The sequence below is a fragment of the Kogia breviceps genome, chromosome 8 (assembly GCF_026419965.1).
Source record: "Kogia breviceps isolate mKogBre1 chromosome 8, mKogBre1 haplotype 1, whole genome shotgun sequence".
In the NCBI taxonomy this organism is placed as follows: Eukaryota; Metazoa; Chordata; class Mammalia; order Artiodactyla; family Physeteridae; genus Kogia; species Kogia breviceps.
The window spans coordinates 32,786,287-32,807,368 of record NC_081317.1 but is presented as its reverse complement, the minus strand read 5'-3'; the positions used below and the strand labels follow the sequence as shown (position 1 = coordinate 32,807,368).

Here is a 21,082-nt window from a genome sequence, read left to right as displayed (position 1 = left end):
AGTAAAAGATACAAAGAATAGAATTAAAATATTAGAACTGGTAAATACAATAATTAGAATACAAAAACTCAGTGGATAGGCACAACAACAGAATAGAAGAGATAGGAAAGAATCCATAAACAGGAAGAAATAACAATAGAAATTACCCATTCTGAATAACAGAGTTAAAAACAAAAAAAAGCTGAAAAAAATGAACAGAGCCTGAAGGATCTGTGGGATAATAACAAAAGTTTAATATTCTTGTCACTGCATTCTGGAGGGAAGAGAAGATAGGGACTGAAGGACAGGACAGAAAAGTATTCAAAGAAATAATGTCTGAAAACTTCCGAAATTTGGCAAAATACATAAACCTACAGATTCAAGAAGCTAAGAAAACACCATACAGGATAAATCCAAAAGAATTCGCATCAGATGTAACATAGTAAAACTTCTGAAAACTTAAGACAAAACATCTTCAAAGCAGTGACAGAGACGTTGCAATACCTAACTTCTAGGGGAAAACAATTTGAATCATACTGGATTTCTCATCATAAATCAGTAGAGGTCAGAAGATGAAAGGACAACATTTCACAAATGCTAAAAGATGAGTATTGTCAACCTACAATTTTATATCAAGCAAAAATATCTTTCAAGGTAAGGGATAATCAAGACATTCTCAAATGAAGGAAAACTAAAAGAATTTGTTACTAGCAAGACTTACTCTAAAAGAATAGCTAGAGGAAATTCTTAAAACAGAAAATGATAGCAGAGAAAAATTAGGGACATCAGAACAGAGGGGAAAAAAATTGAAAGAGTCAAAATATACATAACTTCAAGACTTTTCTTCTTGAATTTTTTTTTAAACATCTTTATTGGAGTATAATTGCTTTACAATGGTGTGTTAGTTTCTGCTTTACAACAAAGTGAATCAGTTATACATATACATATGTTCCCATATCTCTTCCCTCTGTGTCTCCCTCCCTCCCACCGTCCCTATCCCACCTCTCTAGGTGGTCACAAAGCAACGAGCTGATATCCCTGTACTATGCAGCTGCTTCCCACTAGCTATCTCTTTTACCTTTGGTAGTGTGTATATGTCCATGCCACTCTCTCACTTTGTCACAGCTTACCATTCCCCCTCCCCATATCCTCAAGTCCATGCTCTAATAGGTCTGGGTTTTATTCCCGTCCTACCCCTAGTCTCTTCATGACATTTTATTTTCTTAGATTCCATATATATGTGTTAGCATACGGTATTTGTTTCTCTCCTTCTGACTTACTTCACTCTGTATGACAGACTCCAGGTCTATCCACCTCATTACAAATAACTCAGTTTCATTTCTTTTTATGGCTGAGTAATATTCCATTGTATATATGTGCCACATCTTCTTTATCCATTCATCCGATGATGGACACGAAGGTTGCTTCCATGTCCTGGCTATTGTAAATAGAGCTGCAGTGAACATTTTGGTACATGACTCTTTTTGAATTATGGTTTTCTCAGGGTATATGCCCAGTAGTGGGATTGCGGGGTCATATGGTAGTTCTATTTGTAGTTGTTTAAGGAACCGGCATACTGTTCTCCATAGTGGCTGTATCAATTTACATTCCCACCAGCAGTGCAAGAGTGTTCCCTTTTCTCCACACCCTCTCCAGCATTCATTGTTTCTAGATTTTTTGATGATCATCATTCTGCCCGGTGTGAGATGATATCTCATTGTACTTTTGATTTGCATTTCTCTAATGATTAATGATGTTAAGCATTCTTTCATGTGTTTGTTGGCAATCTGTATATCTTCTTTGGGGAAATGTCTATTTAGTTCTTCTGCCCATATTTGGATTGGGTTGTTTGGTTGTTTTTGTTACTGAGCTGCATGAGTTGCTTATAAATTTTGGAGATTAATCCTTTGTCAGTTGCTTCATTTGCAACTATTTTCTCCCATTCTGAGGGTTGTCTTTTGGTCTTGTTTATGGTATCCTTTGCTGTGCAAAAGCTTTTAACTTTCATTAGGTCCCATTTGTTTATTTTTGTTTTTATTTCCATTTCTCTAGAAGGTGGGTCAAAAAGGATCTTGCTATGATTTATGTCATAGAGCGTTCTGCCTATGTTTTCCTCTAAGAGTTTGTTAGTGTCTGGCCTTACATGTAGGTCTTTAACCCATTTTGAGTTTATTTTTATGTATGGTGTTAGGGAGTGTTCTAATTTCATACTTTTACATGTACCTGTCCAGTTTTCCCAGCACCACTTATTGAAGAGGCTGTGTTTTCTCCACTGTATATTCTTGCCTCCTTTATCAAAGATAAGGTGACCATATGTGTGTGGATTTATCTCTGGGCTTTCTCTCCTGTTCCATTGATCTATATTTCTGTTCTCGTGCCAGTACCATACTGTCTTGATTACTGTAGCTTTGTAGTATAGTCTGAAGTCAGGGAGCCTGATTCCTCCAGCTCCATTTTTCGTTCTCAAGATTGCTTTGGCTATTCGGGGTCTTTTGTGTTTCCATACAAATTGTGAAATTTTTTGTTCTAATTCTGTAAAAAATGCCACTGGTGGTTTGATAGGGATTGCATTGAATATGTACATTGCTTTGGGTTGTAGAGTCATTTTCACAATGTTGATTCTTCCCATCCAAGAACATGGTATGTCTCTCCATCTATTTGTATCATCTTTAATTTCTTTCATCAGTGTCTTATAATTTTCTGCATACAGGTTTTTTGTCTCCTTAGGTAGATTTATTCCTAGATGTTTTATTCTTTTCGTTACAGTGGTAAATGGGAGTGTTTTCTTAATTTCACTCTCAGATTTTTCATCATTATTGTATAAGAATGCCAGAGCTTTCTGTGCATTAATTTTGTATCCTGCTTCGTTAACAAATTCGTTGATTAGCTCTAGTACTTTTCTGATAGCATCCTTAGGATTCTCTATGTGTGATATCATATCATCTGCAAACAGTGACAGCTTTACTTCTTCTTTTCCGATTTGGAATCCTTTTATTTCTTTTTATTCTCTGATTGCTGTGCTAGAACTTCCAAAACTATGTTGAATAAGAGTGGTAAGAGTTGGCAACCTTGTCTTGTTCCTGATCTTAGTGGCAATGGTTTCTTTTCAGTTTTTCACCATTGAGGACGATGTTGGCTGTACATTTCTCATATATGGCCTTTATTATGTTGAGGAAAGTTCCCTCTATGCCTACTTTCTGCACGGTTTTTATCATAAATGGGTGTTGAATTTTGTCAAAAGCTTTCTCTGCATCTATTGAGATGATCATATGATTTTTCTCCTTCAGTTTGTTGATATGGTGTATCACATTGATTGATTTGCATATATTGAAGAATTCTTGCATTCCTAGAATAAACCCCACTTGATCATGGTGTATGATCCTTTTAATGTGCTCTTGGATTCTGTTTGCTAGTATTTTATTGAGGATTTTTGCATCTATGTTCATCAGTGATATTGGCCTGTAAGTTTTCTTTCTTTGTGACGTCTTTGTCTGGTTTTGGTATCAGGGTGATGGTGGCCTCATAGAATGACTTTGGAAGTGTTCCTCCCTCTGCTGTCTTTTGGAAGAGTTTGAGAAGGATAGGTGTTAGCTCTTCTCTAAATGCTTGATAGAATTCGCCTGTGAAATTGAACTTCTTCAAAATTTTAAATTCTGCTTTGTGAAAGATCCTGTGAAAAGGATGAAAAAACAAGCTACAGACAAGGAGAAGATCTTTGCAAACTGCATATCCAACAAAGGATGTATCTAGAATATATGAAGAAGTCTCAAAACTCATCAGTTTTTTTTAGATCTAATTAGAAAATGGGAAAAGACGTGAATAGACATTTACCAAAGAAAATATACAAATGTTGTGTTCCCCTTGACTTTTTTTTCAAATTTAACTTTTTTTTCCTTCAGTTTCACTTATATTTTTGGCTTTTTAGGTGGAGTACTACTTCTGGAAAATCCAAAAGGAGATAATAGGTTGGACCTTCTAAAGCTGAAGAGTGTTGTTACTAGCATTTTTGGTGTAAAAAATTCAGAGCTGGCTGTCTTCCATGGTGAAACAGGTATGTAGAAAGTCAAAAGATATTCATCTATGTCCTTTGACACGAGATTGATCATTGAGGATCTTAATTTGGTAACATAACCTTTGCCTTTTTCCTGACTCTGAGTCAGGGCCAGCCTCTATAGTAGTGCCTGCCTGCAAGTGTCTCTTTGTGCCTTCTTTGTGTGATATGGCTGAAAGAACACTGGACTTACTAGGAGATGAAGGTTCTAATCCTACCCTTTACTGTTAGCCATGTGATGCATTCTAGGCTTCAGAGACTTCCCTGTTGCGTTTTAACTTTATTAAACATCTGCGTCTTGCTAAATCCAGATTCTCAATGAGACAAGTCTAAATAAAATTTTAAAGAATTATAAGTACATTTCCTCCTACTGTCATGGTTGAATTGTGACATCACCACTCAATCCCCCACCTCTACCCCAAGATACGTTGAAGTCCTTATCTTTACCCCCAGCGCCATCTAATGTGACCTTCTTTGGAAATAGGTTCATTGCAGATATAATTAGTTAAGGTAATACTGGAGTAGGGTGGGCACTACTCCACTATGACTGGTGTCCTTATAAGAAGAGGGCCATGTGAATACTTGAACAAACAGGGAGAAGGCTATGTGGTGACAAAGGCAAAAATTGGAATTAGGCAAACCTGCAAGCCAAGAAACACCAAAGATTTCTGGGAACCTCCAGAAGCTAGGAAGAGGAAAAGAAGGATTCCCTTACAGTCTTCAGAGGGATCATGGCCCTACTGACACCTTGATTTTGGACTTCTCACCTACAGAGAACTGTGAAACAATAAATTTCTGTTGTTTTAAGCCATCCCACCCACCCCACCCCACCTCCCTCCCCAGTTTGTGATTCTTACAGCAGACAAAGGAAACTAATAACTCACTTAACAAACCTGAAAGTTCATTTTTAGAAACTTTTAAATATCAATAGCTTAAAAGAAGAAATCTAAATGGCCAATAAATAAAGGGAAAATTGCTAAACCTCAATAGGAACAACCACAATGAGGTACTATCACATGCAACCGAATTGGCAAAAACTAGAAAAATTTCACAATATCAGATGTCAGGGATATTATGTAATAGGATCTGTCATTCCCTGTTGGATTGTAAATTGATAGAAGCACTGTGGACAGCCATTTGCTGTTTTATCTGTTAAGGGCTGGATAAGGGAAGCAGACATGATGTGGGGAAACTGAGGAAGTTAAGGTCTGGAAGACAGATGGTTCACTGGGGGCTCTGAGAAAAATCTTTCACCAGGATCCACCAAGGGGAGCTGGTGAGTAAGTCAGTGGACAGCTTGGATCTCTATCTCAAGTCACTGTAGAATAAGAAACAAGGACATACTGGAACTCACATCTGTCTAGCTCACTGTCCCCTCTGACCCAGCAGGCGGCAGCCTGTGAAAGCTGAGTAATGCCTGAGCCCCACCTTAACCTTTAGTGGCATAGTGGCTGTAACTAATCTTCTACCCTAAGCAGTGTTTAATTGTATATAAATGAAATTACACTATGTGTGTTCTGTGTGTCTTGCTCTTTTCCACATATGTTCATTAGTCAGCTTATCTTCTGATCATAATTAACTTTTTTTAATATAAGCTGCCTTTTCATGGTAAAGTTTAGGATTCTGATATAGGAGGAAATTTTAAGAGGAGCTATAATATGGAGGAAAAATACTAAAAGGGGAAAAAATAATTTGCCTTATAATTTATGAATATTATGCTATTTTGCAACATTAAGATTTCCTACTATTTGCATGTCATTAAAGCCTGATTTTATAGAAAAGACAGTATCCTTTGATAAATAGAAATAAAGTAGAAAGCATCACTGTAAAGATACATGATAGTTTAATAATTAAATAGGAAAAAGTGAATGACTTCAGCTCTGAACTTTCCCCCTGAAAGAATGATTTTTTTGTTGTTATTTTTAGAAATAAAAAACCAAACCAACTTACTGAGTCTTAGTGGAAAAACACTTTGTGTGGCTGCAGGATCAACTCCCTCTGTGGTCAACAGTCCTAGTACTCTTCTCTGTCAGTATATCAACCTACAGCTCTTGAATGCAGACCCACAAGGTGAGTGCCTCCCCCAGCTGTGAACACCGTCAGCAGACAGGTTATGGTGTGCTAGATGTTAAGATTTCCTTTAGCGTTCAATCTCTCTGATTTATGTGGATTTTTTTAAGTCAGCTTCAACTTAGTAATTTAAAATGTAGACTCCGACACTTCTTTGGGAAATACTCATGGCTTATTTCTTTTGGTGTATTTATGTAGAAACACCCCTCCAACTGACATGGTCAGGAAATGAGGTAAATTGGTTAGGTAAAAATTACAGCTAAATGAAGCTGAACTGTTTAAATGTCAGAACTTTGTAGCCTTAAATTTTGCCTTCTTTTTTCTTGGAAAATGTTCTGAGAACTGTTGTACTTATCCATGCCTTAATCAACAGACTAGATGGATACTTATTTTTCCTTGATATTTTGGGGTCCTCATTGTGCACATTTATTACTGTCTTCAGGCTCTTCATTTGACTTTTTACTGAATATCTCTTCCCTAAACTACTGGGCTTTTATACTAGTTGTTTTTTCTTCTTCCCTTTCTCCTTTCCCCCTGTGAAATATTTAAGACTGTTTCTGCAGACTGTACAATTAATCCCACTCTTGCTCTTGTACCCACTGCTGGCTTTCAAAGCCTTTAGCTCTACCCATTAGAACTGTCTACTTACTACCTCCATTAGGGATCCACTAGCTAGAGGGTGAACTCTCAGGATTTAATCCATTTTGGGTTTTTTTTTTTTCTGTAGAGTGTTTAATGGGAACAGTAGGCACTCTCCTGCTTGAAAATCCCCTTGGGCAGAATGGGCTGACCCACCAAGGTCTTCTGTATGAAACAGCCAAGGTGTTTGGCCTTCGGAGCAGGAAGCTAAAACTGTTTTTGAATGAGGCTCAAACAGAAGGTGAGGAGATTATAGAATGTGCTAATTGTTTTTCATTTTTGTTTTTATTTTCTTGAAAATAGATTGTGATGCCATCAATTATATAAGAGATAGTACTATTGTTATCTTTTTTCTTTTTTTGCTCTTTCTCCAGAAATTTGCCATACTATAAATGTTAATAATAATTAAAAGGATGATATGTATAAAATAGATAATAAGAAAAAAATAATTAAAAGGATGATTACTTTTTGCTTTGGAAATAATCTAAAAATCATATTGGTATATTAAAATACATGCTTCTAGGTAAATTAGCTTATTTGCTGATCCTAAAATTGTCCTCTTCCCCGAGAATCAAAATGATCACTGTATTTTAAAATAACAGCTTGAAGGAAACATAACTGACATTGTACTTCCTCCTTTACAACTTATAAAGCATACCTTTTCTCAGTGAGCTGCATAAAAATGTGAAGAGCTAGGTCATTAGTTGACATATTCTCCATTCCATAATTCAGAAAACAGAGAGTCAGGATAAGGCACAGGCTAGTGTCTTCGAGGATATGTTTTCTCTTTCTCCCACTTATATCATCCACTTCTGTGATTTCAGCTTCTGTGGCTGTTCTGACAACTTCTCTAGTGACATTTTAGCCCTCCCCCGAGTTCTGTTCTATATTCGATTCCCTATTACACATGGGTGTTCATTTTAACGCTGCTGCCACTGGAATCATTTCCTCAAACAGCTTCCCCTGATGGGATTTGGGTTTTTCTGTTTATAGCCATCCTTCTTGTTATCCCAACTCAAAAGCTTTTACCATTTCATCCTTTTATTTATTCGGCCATACAGCCTGGGATTTATTGGACTTTCTGAGTCAAGATTTGTGTCTCCTAGCACTGGTGGAAAGTTGCTAGGCATTATCTTTTCCAAAGTTAGTCTTTTGATCTTCTGCAGTTTGAATATGCTGTGCCTGGGCATAAATTTTTTGGTATAATGCATTATTCATTTCTGTTACAGAGTTTTGATTTCTAGCATTTCCTTTTAATTCTTAGAATTTCCATCTTTCTCCTTACATTACCCATCTGTTCTTGCATGTTGTCCACCCTTTCTGTTAGTGTCCTTAACATTAATCCCAGTTATTTTCAATTCCCAATCTGATAATTTCAAAATCTCTGCCATATCTGAGTCTGGTTGTGTTGCTTGCTTCGTCTCTTCCTACTGTGTTTTTTCCTTTTTAGAATGCCTTGTAATATCTGGTCGATAGCAGTACATGTACTAGGGAAAAGGAACTGAGGTAAATAGGCCTTTATTGTAAGGTTTTATGTTTATCTGGCTAGGAGTTAGGCTGTGTTTATTGTTTACTGTTGCTGTCGGTTCCAGAGGCTCAAATTTCCTTCTGTTGTCTTATGGTTTCCCTAGAGATTCCTTTTTAAATATGGTCAGAGCTTTGCCCATTCTTTCAGCTGTAATGCCCTATTATCATACAGGAGCCCATATGATGTTGTAGTAAAGTATGGGGGTAGAAGTGGGGGAAGTGTTCTATAATTTTATGATTTGTTCTCAGTCTTTAGTAAGCCTTTGCCTCTGGGCTGTGTCCCTCACAGGTGTTACTCAGCTTTAAAATTTTTCCTCTTTAGGTAAGAAAGGAAGGTAAAGGGGGCTAAAGGTGGGTATTTCCCTTTCCCCTGGTCAGTTAAGCTTTGGTTAAGAAGAAAAAAAAAAGTTACTGATAAGGAAGAACTTCTGCCATTTTACTGGGAATTTTTTTCTAGAAGCCTTGTACCTTTTTTGTCCTCATTTCCTCCATTACTGCCACCTTTTGTGTTCAGTTCATTTTTTGCAGTTTACTGTTTTTTTTTTTTACTTCCTCTTGTGTGTGTGTGTGTGTGTGTGTGTGTGTGTGTGTGTGTGTGTTTTAAGATATTAGTGTTTACCATGGGGATTACAATTAACATCCTAAATTTATAACAGTTTAACTTGAATTGATACCAGTTTGACTTTAATAACATACAAAAACTCTGCTTCTATACAGCTCTGCCGCCGTTTATATTCTTGTCAGAAATTATATCTTCATAATTATGTTCCACAAAACATAAGTTCTTAACTGTATTTTATGTATTTACTTTTAAATCATGTAGAAAACAAAAAGTGGAGTTAAAAATAAAAAACGCAGCAACAATATGGCTTTGACTTACTGTCTAGCATCCTTTCATTTCAACCTGAAGGATCCCTTTAGCATTTCTTGGAGGGCAGTTCTAGCAGTAATGAACTCTCTCAACTTTCTGTTTATTTGAGAATGTCTTAATTGCTCCTTAATTTGTGAAGAAAAATTAAGAAGAAAAAAATCTGTTTTGCGAAATGGAGAATTCTTTGTTGATAGTTTTTCCTTTCAGCGCTTTAAATATGTTGTCCTGGGGCTTCCCTGGTGGCGCAGTGGTTGAGAGCCCGCTTGCCGATGCAGGGGACGCGGGTTCGTGCCCCGGTCTGGGAGGATCCCACATGCCGCGGAGCGGCTGGGCCCGTGAATCATGACCGCTGAGCCTGCGCGTCCGGAGCCTGTGCTCCGCAACGGGAGAGGCCACGGCAGTGAGAAGCCCGCGTACCGCAAAAAAAAAAAAAAAAAAAAATTAAATATGTTGTCCCACTGCCTTCTGGCTCTCATGGTTTCTGATTAGAAATTAATCTTTTAATCTTACTGAGTATCCTGGTATTTTGCTTCTCTCTTGCTGCGTTCAAGGTTTGGTCATTATTTCTTCAAATATTCTTTATATTCTTTTCCTCCTGAAATTCCCATAGTGTGTATGTTGGTCCACTTGGCCTGTGTCTCAGACGCCCTGTAGGCTCTGTCCACTTTTCTTCATTCTCTTTTCTTTCTTCTCCTTCAGACTGGATGATTTCAAATGTCCTATCTTCGAGTTCACTGTTTCTTCTGTATGCTAAATTATGCTGTTAAGATCCCCTAGTGACTTCTTAATTTCAGTTATTGTATTTTTCAGCTCCAGAATTTCTGTTAGTTCCTTTTATAGTTTCTCTGTTGATATTCTCATTCTGTTGATACATTGTTTTCTTGGCTTGTTCTTTGTATGTGGTTTCCATTGACCTTTCCATTAGTCAGTTATTTTCCATTTAAGACAGTTGATTTAGAGTCTGTCTAGTAAGTCCAAGTATCTGCACTTCCTCAGGGACAGATTCTGTTCATTATTTTTCCTGTGAATGGGCCATACTTTCCTATATCTTTGTATGCCTTGTAATTTTTTTTTTCTCTTTGAAAACTGGATATTTGAATGTGGTGACTCAGGAAATCGGGTTCTCTTCCCCAGGGTTTGCTGTGTTTGATGGTTGAAGGCTACAGTCGTCTGTTTGTTAATGACTTTTCCAAACTATTTTTACAAAGACTGTACTCCTGGTTGTATGTAGTCCCTGAAGTCTCTGTCCCTTTAACTTATGTTCAGCTATTATTTTGACAGAGATTTCCTTGACCTCCAGGAACTAAAAATTTAAAAACGAAACACCAACTTCTCCCAGTCTTTAAAGATTGACTCTGTTCTGGTCCACTCCTTCAACTCAGCCAGGCTGTTTACATTTCTGCTTCAGACTTCTCTTCCTGTTTTCACTGAGCCCTGAAGATCAGCCACGTTTGGCCAGAAAAGCTTTTTACCTTTATTAGAATCAAATGCTTAGGGTCTTCTCAGGTCTTTCTGTGTATACATACTGCCCTGGGCATGAATGTGGCTTTCTAAATTATTCAGCATACAGAGGCACTTTTTAATGCCCTGATTGCCCAAACTTTTCCTCCCAGGCCTTAAGCAATCCATTGCCTGTCTCATTCATAATCTTTTCCCCAGGCAGCCATGGGGTTTTTTTTGCCTTTGGTTTTCATGCAGTGCCCACCACTTTTCCACCCTGAGTGAGTTCCAAGTAGGCAAAACAGAGACAAGCACCTTATGTAAGCCCTTCAAGTAGCTCCCAGACAGGTTAGAACAAATGCAATACTTTTGCTCTGTTCCTCCTGGAACTAGGAACCAGGGTCCCACACTGGAAACATGGGCTACTGTCTTCAAGCCCACCACCAAGCTAGGATGGAGCTGGTAAAGCACAAGTAAAAACACAGATCTTTCCTGCCATTTTCAAGTTGCCTTTTCTTTGATTCAACATTCACTTGGTTGCTGTAAACGTTTGATTGCTTTCTAGAGTTCTGACAAAGTTGATTCTGGCTGGCTGTTTTGTGATGTTTCAGTTGATGTCCACTTTAAGGGAACATTTCTTTAATTCTTTGGGGACACTGTCTACCCTGGCCCACTTTAAACTCAATTATTTTGGGCCACAGAGCGTGTTTAGAAAGTTCTGGCTCCAGTCATGCAAGGGGCCATAATTCTCATGGGGACATGTTCTGTCTCTATCTCCCCAAACCAAGGCTAAGTGGGGCAAGTCTCTATATTGGTTTACTGTGACTGATGCAATAAATTACCAAAAACTGGGTGGCCTGAGACAACAGAAATGTATTCTCTCATGGATATGGAGGCCAGAAGTCTGAAATCAGGGTGTCAGCAGGACTGTATTCTCTAGGGGAGAATTTGTTCTTTGCCTCTTCCAGCTAGCTGCTGGTGGTTCCAGGCATCTTTGTGGCTACATCACTTTGATCTCTGCCTCATTGCCACCTCTTCTGTCTGTTTCTCCTTTTTCCAAAAAAGGTCACAGTCACAGTTTCCAGGAATTAAAGCATGGTCATATCTTTTGGAAGGCCATTATTAAACCCATAACGTTCTCTTAACTGTTTTTCTCTGTGGTGAAGAATCTTTTTGAAATTTACCCTTTTGCCATGGGCTCCTTATTTGAGGTCTCAGTTTTTTGAGGGGGGTTTCATTGGACTCCCCAGTTTGTGTAGACCCTAGGCTTTTTCTTCTCTCACTTTCATAGCCTATTAGTGCCAAATCTTTAAGCCTCCAGGTCCACCAGAAAATCTTAATGTTCAGCTCCCTCTTGGGATTCATGATATTTTGGGCTCTGTGGATTTCTCTCATTTTCTTCCCTTGCTCAGCTATTTTTTTTTAATTTTAAAAAAAAATTTTTTTAATTAATGTTTTATATTGTACTTTGACATTTTCTGCTACATTATTAAAAGCGAAAACCTTCTTTTCCACTTTCATTTCTCTCTTTAATGAAGCACAATTATTGTGCTTGAGATTTATTTTCAATAACTCTCCTTTGTCTCTTTACCCCTCACTAGTTTTAGGGCCTCATCATCTAATGAGACAACCTGTCTGCAGGCTATATTCTTCCACCAAGATTGTCTTCATGCACATTTCTCCCTTGATGATGTTCCCCTGCTCGGATCCCCCAAGGCTCACCATTATCTAATGCTTCAGAATCTTTAGCTTGACACATAAAATCCTTCCTGTTCTGGTCCTTATCTGTCTTTCCAGTTATGCCCATGAAGCTTTCATTCTATCAGAAGGCTTTTTTCACTCTCCTTCCAACACACTTGGCTAAGACATTCTTAACTTCTTTTTCTTAGCCCTCAAATCCATTGGTCACCAAGTGCAGTTGAGCAGTGAAAATGAAGAAGTGTCATCATTTTTACTTGTTCTATGCACGTGTAGGTACCTGGTTGAAACTGATCAAGGATAGAATCACACCCATGTGAATTAGATATTAGTACTACTACCTGTGATTCACAAACCAGGTCTTACCTATAATGTCTTATTACCTTTTTTTGCTCTTTAAGGTTGACTGGGCAAGTTTAGTAGGTAAAAGCTTGAAAGTTAACTTATTCACCCAAGATTATCGAGAAACCTGGTATTCTTTCCAATCCAGTATCTTTTCCCAATCTGATATCTCTTGCCTCATTTTCATTGTATTCTTCCTCTCAAGATTATCTTACATAAAATATTAATAATTTGGTAAATTAGAAGGATCTCATAAGGCTTACAGTTTTAGAAACTCACTGATGCGTTCTTGCTTGTTCCACTAGATTCTAAATATCTTCTCCAACTCCTGTAGTTATCTATTAAGGAGGCAGCTTTTGAGAGTATTTTCTTATCCAGGGTTCCTGTTAGGACAGGAGCCATTTTTAGAGAAAGTTGGTCCTTCCCTTTGAATTCAGATCTGGCTAGAAGCAAAATGCCCCACAGTAGGCAGAGAACTTTTAAAAATTTTCTCCTTCCTTCCTTCCTCCCCTCCTTCCTTCCTTCCTTCCTTCCTTCCTTCCTCCTTCTTTCCTTTCTCTTTCCTTCCTCCCTTCCTTCCTTCCTTCCCTTCTTCTCCCACCACTGCCCCCGCTCTTTTTCTGAGCTTTAATATATTCATTGTGTTTTGATCTATAGTGTTTGTGTTATACTTCTGGATGCTCAATTTTTTTTTATCTTTAGCTGTATTGGCTCCTGTATTTTTTGACCTGAGTCTTTAGTCTTTGATAAATTCTTGCTTTCTGACATTGCAAGCTGTCCTAGGTTTATCATGTATACTCTTTCTTCCCTAAACATGGAAACGACTGCTGTTTTTCCTGTTATAGGGTGTTAATATTTAGGAACCACAAATCTGAGCTGCTTGCTTAGCATTGCTTCTAGGCCTTTTCTGAAGACATAAGAAATATTGTTTGGGTGGGAGTGTGGGGACATCTTGGGCAGTACTCAGAGTTAGTTAGGTTAAGGGCATAGTCCTCCAGAAGTCTGCCCAAAACTTCTAACCCCAAGTATAAGGAGTTAGGCTCCAACTACAAGCTCAGACAAAAGAGTTCACACAAGACCATTGTCACTTCTGGCACCAACTGCAAGTTCAGAGGGTTTCCAAAAATCGCCCTCAGGTCTGATAATTTGGTAGCAGGATTCACAGAACTTGTGGAAGCTATTGTACTCATGACTACATTTATTATAGGGAAAGGATAAAAACTAGAAACAGGCAAAGGGAAGAGATGCACAGGGCCAAATCTGGGAGGGGGTCCAAATATGTAACTTCAGATTATCTCTCTGCAAGGAGTCATGGACAGTGTTACCTCCTAGCCTCAATACATGACAGTAGTACGTACAGTGTATTACCACCCAGGGAAGCTCACCTGAGCCTTGGTGTCCAGAGTTTGTATTGAGGCTTCATTACATACGTATGATTGCTCGTATGGTTGGTCTTTCTGGTGTAGCCAGCTCCACCCTGAGTCATCTCATTAGCATAAACCATCAGGTGTGTTCACGGGCCTACAATAAATAACAAAAGATGCTCATATCACTCAGGAAATCCCAGGGTTTCAGAAGTACCCCCAGTAGCTGAGACAAAGTTTAGGTTTCTCTTAAGGTGAGGCTGAATTTCTTACTACCCAGGCAGTTAACATTTTTTTAATATTCATCCAGAATAGGTAGAAAAATGATTTCTTTAAAACTTCTTCTTTCTATTCTAGAAATTACAGAAGAAATCCCCATGAAGACTTTGAACACGAAGACTGTGTATGTTTCTGTATTACCAACTACAGCAGACTTCTAACATTCAGTTATCTGTGTGGTTCAGTCAACCTTTCCCTGGCATGTACCTCTTCTCCCCTCCCCGCAACCCCGGACACACACACGGACACAAACATATTGATATTTCCTTCAGGTGCATGTATAATATACTGCTTTTGGTCTAAAATTAAAATGGAATTGATCAAGTGACTTGAGACTTCACAGTAATAGTCACACTTAACCATAAACACCTATGTATTCATGTTGAGGAAAAGTTACAGTGTTACCTCAGCAGTACAGAGTATATTTCTATACTTGAATTTTTAAGTATAGAATATAGTAGTTTAAATGGTATAGTGTGTGTGTGTGTGTGTGTGTGTGTGCACGTGTATATATATATCTCTGTATCTATCTATCTATCTATATCTCATTCTATGGCCTTTTAAAACTTATTTGAAATCTCTTAAAGGAATGGACAGTGTTATATATTTTTGCTACCTGGATTTTCCTGGGTAATTTGATGGAATATTTTAAGTTTTAGTAAATCAGAACAATAAACTTTCTCACAGATAATAAACATGTTAGAAGTAATTCATTCTCCTATAGTTCAGTGAAACTTGGAATTTGCAATCTTTAAAGAACACAAAAACTTAATAGTGACTTCCATATTAAGACACTAGACTAAATATCTAATTTCACTTCTTCCCTGTGTCAAAGAAGCAGATGCCAAGACAAAATTAGATGTGCAAGAATTTATTGGGGGAAGCATACATGAAAGACAAAGGAGAGAGGGTAAAGGCAAAGGTAGAGAGAGCCTTCAGGCAGAAATGACATGACTTTGGACCCATGCTTTGCTCAGTCGGTGGCTGGGAGCAGCTGAGGGGGACCATGGCCTCAGCACAGATGGATCCATTGATCTGAAAATGTAGTAGCTAGAAGCTGTCAACCAACTATATTCCCTACATCAGATTCTCCTGAAAGGAGCTCTGAATGGTGCATCTCTAGCTGCTAGAATAAATGCATTCAAATCCATACCGACAAAGTTGGAGGAAACCACACAAGATAACAGTGTTGGCAAGGATCAGTGAAACTGGAACCCTTGTGCACTGTTGGTGGAAATGTAAAATGTTGCAGTCACTATGGGAAACAGTATAGAGGTTCCTCAAAAATTAGAACTACCATATGATCCAACAGTCAACTTCTGTGTACATATCCAAAAGAATTGAAAGCAGGGCCTTGAAAAGATATTTGCACACCCAGGTTCATTGCAGCATTATTCACAACAGCCAAGAGGTGGGGCAACCCAAATGTCCACTGAGGGATAAATGGATAAAGAAAATGTAATCTGTACATACAATTGAATATTATTCAGTCTTAAGAAAGAAGGATGAACCTTGAGGACATTAAGCAAAGTGAAATAAGCCAGTCACAAAAAGACAAATACTGTGTGATTCCACTTGTATGAGGTACTTAAAGTAGTCAAATTCATTGAAACAAAATGCAATGGTGGTTGCCAGGTGTTGCAGGGAAGGAGAAATGGGGAGTTTTTCAATGGGAATAGTTTTAGTTTTGCAAGTTTTGAAGAGTTCTAGAGGTCTTTTGCACAAAAATGAGAATATAGTTAACATACTAAACTTGATCCTTAAAAATAGCTAAGTTGGTAAATTTTATGTATCTTTTACCACAATTTTTAAAACATTTTTGAATGTCAGAGGGACAGAAGCCAACCTGAAAGAGCTCCCAGTGGCCAAAGCTGGAACAGTTTGAACAAATAATGTAGTATTGAATTAAAATCCAAAGTATAAAATAAATATCCATGAGTACATGCTGATATAAATAATTGAATAAATAAATGAAAGAGGTGAGACAAATCTATATAAAATTCCAAATAATTATATAAATACTCTTTCACAAGGTGGTGTACCTTAACTCCCGACACCTTGAGAGAGGGCTGTACTTTGTGACTTACTTCGAAAGAGTAGAGTATGTGAAGGGGGCAGAAAGTAACTTCACAGTTTAGAAAACTGACAAACACTACCTTGGACAGGTTAACATCATCAGGCGTGATAGCATATACTTTTTTAAAAAAATTTTTTTTATTGATGTGTAGTTGATTTACAATGTGTTAATTTCTGCTGTACAGCGAAGTGATTCAGTTATATATATTATTTTTCATATTCTTTTCCATTATGGTTTGTCAGATATTGAATATAGTTCCCTATGCTCTGAAGATTTTTTTAATATCTTTATTGGGGTATAATTGCTTTACAGTGTTGTGTTAATTTCTGCTATGTAACAAAGTGAATCAGCTATATGGATACATATATCCCCATCTCCCCTCTCTCTTGTGCCTCCTTCCCACCCTCCCTATCCCACCCATCTAGGTGGTCACAAAGTACCAAGCTGCTCTCCCTGTGCTACACAGCTGCTTCCCACTAGCTATCCATTTTACATTTGATGCTGTATATATGTCAGTGCTACTGTCTCACTTCATCCCAGCTCCATTTTCTACATCTGCATCATTATTCCTGTCCTGCCCCTACGTTCATCAGAACCATTTTATTTTTAGATTGCTTATATGTGTGTTAGCATATGGTGTTTGTTTTTCTGACTTCACTCTGTGTGACCAACTTTAGGTCCATCCACTGTACTACAAATAACTCAATTTCATTTCTTTTTATGGCTGAGTAATATTTCATGATATATATGTGCCACATCTTCTTTATCCATTCATCTGTCAGTGGACACTTAGATTGATTCCATGTCTTATTGTAAATAGTGCTGCAGTGAACACTGTGGTACATGTCTCTTTTTGAATTATGGTTTTCTCAGGGAATATACCCAGTAGTGGGATGGCTGGGTCATATGGTAGTTCTATTCTTAGTTTTTTAAGAGACCTCCATACTGTTCTCCATAGTGGCTGTATCAATTTACATTCCCACCAACAGAGCAAGAGGGTTCCCTTATCTCCACACCCTCTACAGCATTTAGTGTTTGTAGATTTTTTGATGATGGCCATTCTAACCACTGTGAGGTGATACCTCATTTTGGTTTTGATTTGCATTTCTTTAATGATTAGTGATGTTGAGCATCCCTTCATGTGTTTGTTGGCAATCTGTATCTTCTTTGGAGAAATGTCTGTTTAGGTCTTCTGCCCATTTTTAGATTGGGCTGTTTATTTTTTTGATATTGGGCTGCATGAGCTGTTTGTATATTTTGGAGATTAATCCTTTGTCAGTTGCTTTCTTTGCAAATATTTTCTCCCATTCTGAGGGTTGTTTTTTCATCTTGTTTATGGTTTCCTTTGCTGTGCAAAACCTTTTAAGTTTCCTTAGGTCCCATTTGTTTATTTTTGTTTTTATTTCCATTTCTCTAGGATGTGGGTCACAAAGGATCTTGCTATGATTTATGTCATGAAGTGTTCTGCCTATGTTTTCCTGTAAGAGTTTTATAGTGACTGGCCTTAAATGTAGGTCTTTAATCCATTTTGAGTTTATTTTTGTGTATGGTGTTAGGAAGTGTTCTAATTCCATTCTTTTCCATGTAGCTGTCCAGTTTTCTAGCACCACTTATTAAAGAGACTGCCTTTTCTCCATTGTATATTCTTGTCTCCTTTATCAAAGATAAGGTGACCGTATGTGTGTGGCTTTATCTCTGGGCTTTCTATCCTGTTCCATTGATCTATATTTTTGTTTCTGTGCCAGGACCATACTGTCTTGATTACTGTAGCTTTGTAGTATAGTTTGAAGTCTGGGAACCTGATTCCTCCAGCTCCGTTTTTCTTTCTCAAGATTGCTTTGGCTATTCGGGGTCTTTTGTGTTTCCATACAAATGGTAAAAATTTTTTGTTCTAGTTCTGTGAGAAATGCCATTGACAGTTTGGTAGGGATTGCATTGAATCTGTAGATTGCTTTGGGTAGTAGAGTCATTTTCACAGTGTTGATTCTTCCAATCTAAGAACATGGTATGTCTCTACATCTGTTTGTATCATCTTAGATTTCTTCCATCAGCATCTTACAGTTTTCTGCATACAGGTCTTTTGCCTCCTTAGGTAGGTTTATTACTAGTTATTTTATTCTTTCTGTTACAGTGGTAAATAGGAGTGTTTCCTTAATTTCTCTTTCAGGTTTTTCATCATTACTGTATAGGAATGCAAGAGATTACTGTGCATTAATTTTGTATCCTGATACTTTACCAAATTCATTGATTAGCTCTATTAGTTCTCTGGTAGCATCTTTAGGACTCTCTATACTATCATGTCATCTGCAGACTGACAGTTTTACTTCTTCTTTTCCAATTTGTATTCCTTTTATTGCTTTTTCTTCTCTGATTGCTGTGGCTAGGACTTCCAAAACTATGTTGAATAATAGTAGTGAGAGTGCACAACCTTGTCTTGTTCCTGATTTTTGAGGAAATGGTTTCAGTTTTTCACCATTGAGAACAATGTTTGCTGTAGGTTTGTCATATGTGGCCTTTTTTATGTTGAGGTAGGTTCCCTCTGTGCCCACTTTCTGGAGAGTTTTTATCAAATGGGTGTTGAATTTTGTCCGAAGCTTTTTCTGCATCTACTGAGATTGTTATTTGGGCTTTTTTAAAATAAATTTATTTATTTATTGGCTGCATTGGGTCTTAGTTGCTCCATGGGCTTTCTCTAGCTGTGGCAAGCAGGGCCTACTCTTCATTGCGGTGCATGGGCTTCTCATCGTGGTGGGTTCTCTTGTTGCAGAGCACAGGCTCTGGGCGCAAGGGCTTCAGTAGTTGTAGCATGTGGGCTCAGTAGTTGTGGTGCACAGTCTTAGTTGCTCTGCTGCATTTGGAATCTTCCCAGACCAGGGCTCAAATCTGTGTCCCCTGCATTGGCAGGAGGCTTCTTAACCACTGCGCCACCAAGGAAGCCCCTATCATATGTTTTTTCTTCAATTTGTTAATATGGTGTATCACATTCATTGATTTGTCTATATTGAAGAATCCTTGCATTCCTGGGATAAACCCCACTTGATCATGGTGTATGATCCTTTTAATGTGTTGCTGGATTCTGTTTGCTAGTATTTTGTTGAGGGGTTTTGCATCTATGTTCATCAGTGATATTGGCTTATAGTTTTCTTTCTTTGTGACATCTTTGTCAGGTTTTGGTATCAGGTGATGGTGACCTCGTAGAATGAGTTTGGGAGTGTTACCCCCTCTGCTATATTTTGGAAGAGTTTGAGAAGGATAGGTGTTAGCTCTTCTCTAAATGTTTGATAGAATTCACCTGTGAACCTATCTGGTCCTGGCCTTTTGTTTGTTGGAAGATTTTTAATCACAGTTTCAATTTCAGTGCATGTGATTGGTCTGTTCATATTTTCTATTTCTTCCTGGTTCAGTCTCAGCAGGTTGTGCATTTCGAAGAATTTGTCCATTTCTTCCAGGTTGTCCATTTTATTGGCATATAGTTGCTGGTAGTAGTCTCTCATGATCCTTTGTATTTCTGCAGTGTCAGTTGTTACTTCTCCTTTTTCATTTCCAATTCTACTGATTTGAGTCTTCTCCCATTTTTTCTTGATGCATCTGGCCAGTGGTTTATCACTTTTATTTATCTTCTCACAGAACCAGCTGTTTTATTGTTCTTTGCTATTGTGTCCTTTTTTTTTTTTCATTTATTTCTGCTCTGATCTTTATGATTTCTTTCCTTCTGCTAAGTTTGGGGGATTTGTGTTCTTTCTCTAATTACGTGTAATGTTAGGTTGTTTATTTGAGATGTTTCTTGTTTCTTGAGGTAGGATTGTATTGCTATAAACTTTCCTCTTAGAACTGCTTTTGCTGCATCCCATAGGTTTTGGGTCATAGTGTTTTCATTGTCATTTGTTTCTAGATATTTTTTGATTTCTTCAGTGATCTCGTTTATTTAGTAGCATGTTGTTTAGTCTCCATATGTTTGTATTTTTTACAGTTTTTTTCCTGTAATTGATATCTAGTCTCATAGCATTGTGGGCTGCAAAGATACTTGATACGATTTTAGTTTTCTTAAATTTACCAAGGCTTTATTTGTGACTCAAGATATGATCTACCCTGGAGAATGTTCCATGAGCACTTGAGAAGGAAGTGTGTTCTATTGTTTCTGGATGGAATGTCCTATAAATATTAATCAAGTCTGTCTTGTTTAATGTGTCATTTAAAGCTGTGTTTCCATATTTATTTTCATTTTGGATGATCTGTTCATTGGTGAAAGTGGGTGTTAAAATCCCCACTATTATTGTATTACTGTCAATTTGCTGTTAGCATTTGCCTTATGTATTGAGGTGCTCCTAAGTTGGGTGCCTAAATATTTACAATTGTTATATCTTCTTCTTGGATTGGTCCCTTGATCGTTATGTAGTATCCTTCTTTCTCTCTTGTAATAGTCTTTATTTTAAAGTCTATTTTATCTGATATGAGAACTGCTAGTCCAGCTTTCTTTTGATTTCCATTTGCATGGAATATCTTTTTCCATCCCCTCACTTTCATTCTGTGTGTGTCCCTAGCTCTGAAGTGGGTCTCTTGTACACAGCATATATACAGATCTTGTTTTTGTATCCATTCAGCCAGTCTGTGTCTTTTGGTTGGAGCATTGAATCCATTTACTTTTAAGGTAATTATCAATATATATGTTCCTTTTGCCATTTTCTTAATTGTTTTGGGTTTCTTTTGTAGGTCTTTTCCTTCTTTGTCATTCCTGCCTAAAGAAG

At 37.6% G+C, this 21,082-nt stretch overlaps 2 protein-coding genes across 3 annotated transcripts in view; both read left to right on the top strand.

The window, feature by feature from the left end:
* IARS1 (isoleucyl-tRNA synthetase 1) overlaps positions 1–14,588 on the top strand; it is an 86,696-nt gene extending 72,108 nt beyond the window's left edge. For both annotated transcript variants that reach the window (XM_059072397.2, XM_067041113.1), the window contains exons 31-34: positions 3,905–4,030; positions 5,957–6,100; positions 6,828–6,980; positions 14,339–14,588. In XM_059072397.2, coding sequence (XP_058928380.1) covers positions 3,905–4,030; positions 5,957–6,100; positions 6,828–6,980; positions 14,339–14,421 — 506 coding nt within the window. In that variant the 3' untranslated portion in view covers positions 14,422–14,588. The remainder of the gene's footprint in view (positions 1–3,904; positions 4,031–5,956; positions 6,101–6,827; positions 6,981–14,338) is intronic.
* The window catches only part of ZNF484 (zinc finger protein 484), a 77,463-nt gene continuing 63,270 nt past the window's right edge, over positions 6,890–21,082 (top strand). The window contains exon 1 of the mRNA XM_067041114.1: positions 6,890–6,980. Coding sequence (XP_066897215.1) covers positions 6,963–6,980 — 18 coding nt within the window. The 5' untranslated portion in view covers positions 6,890–6,962. The remainder of the gene's footprint in view (positions 6,981–21,082) is intronic.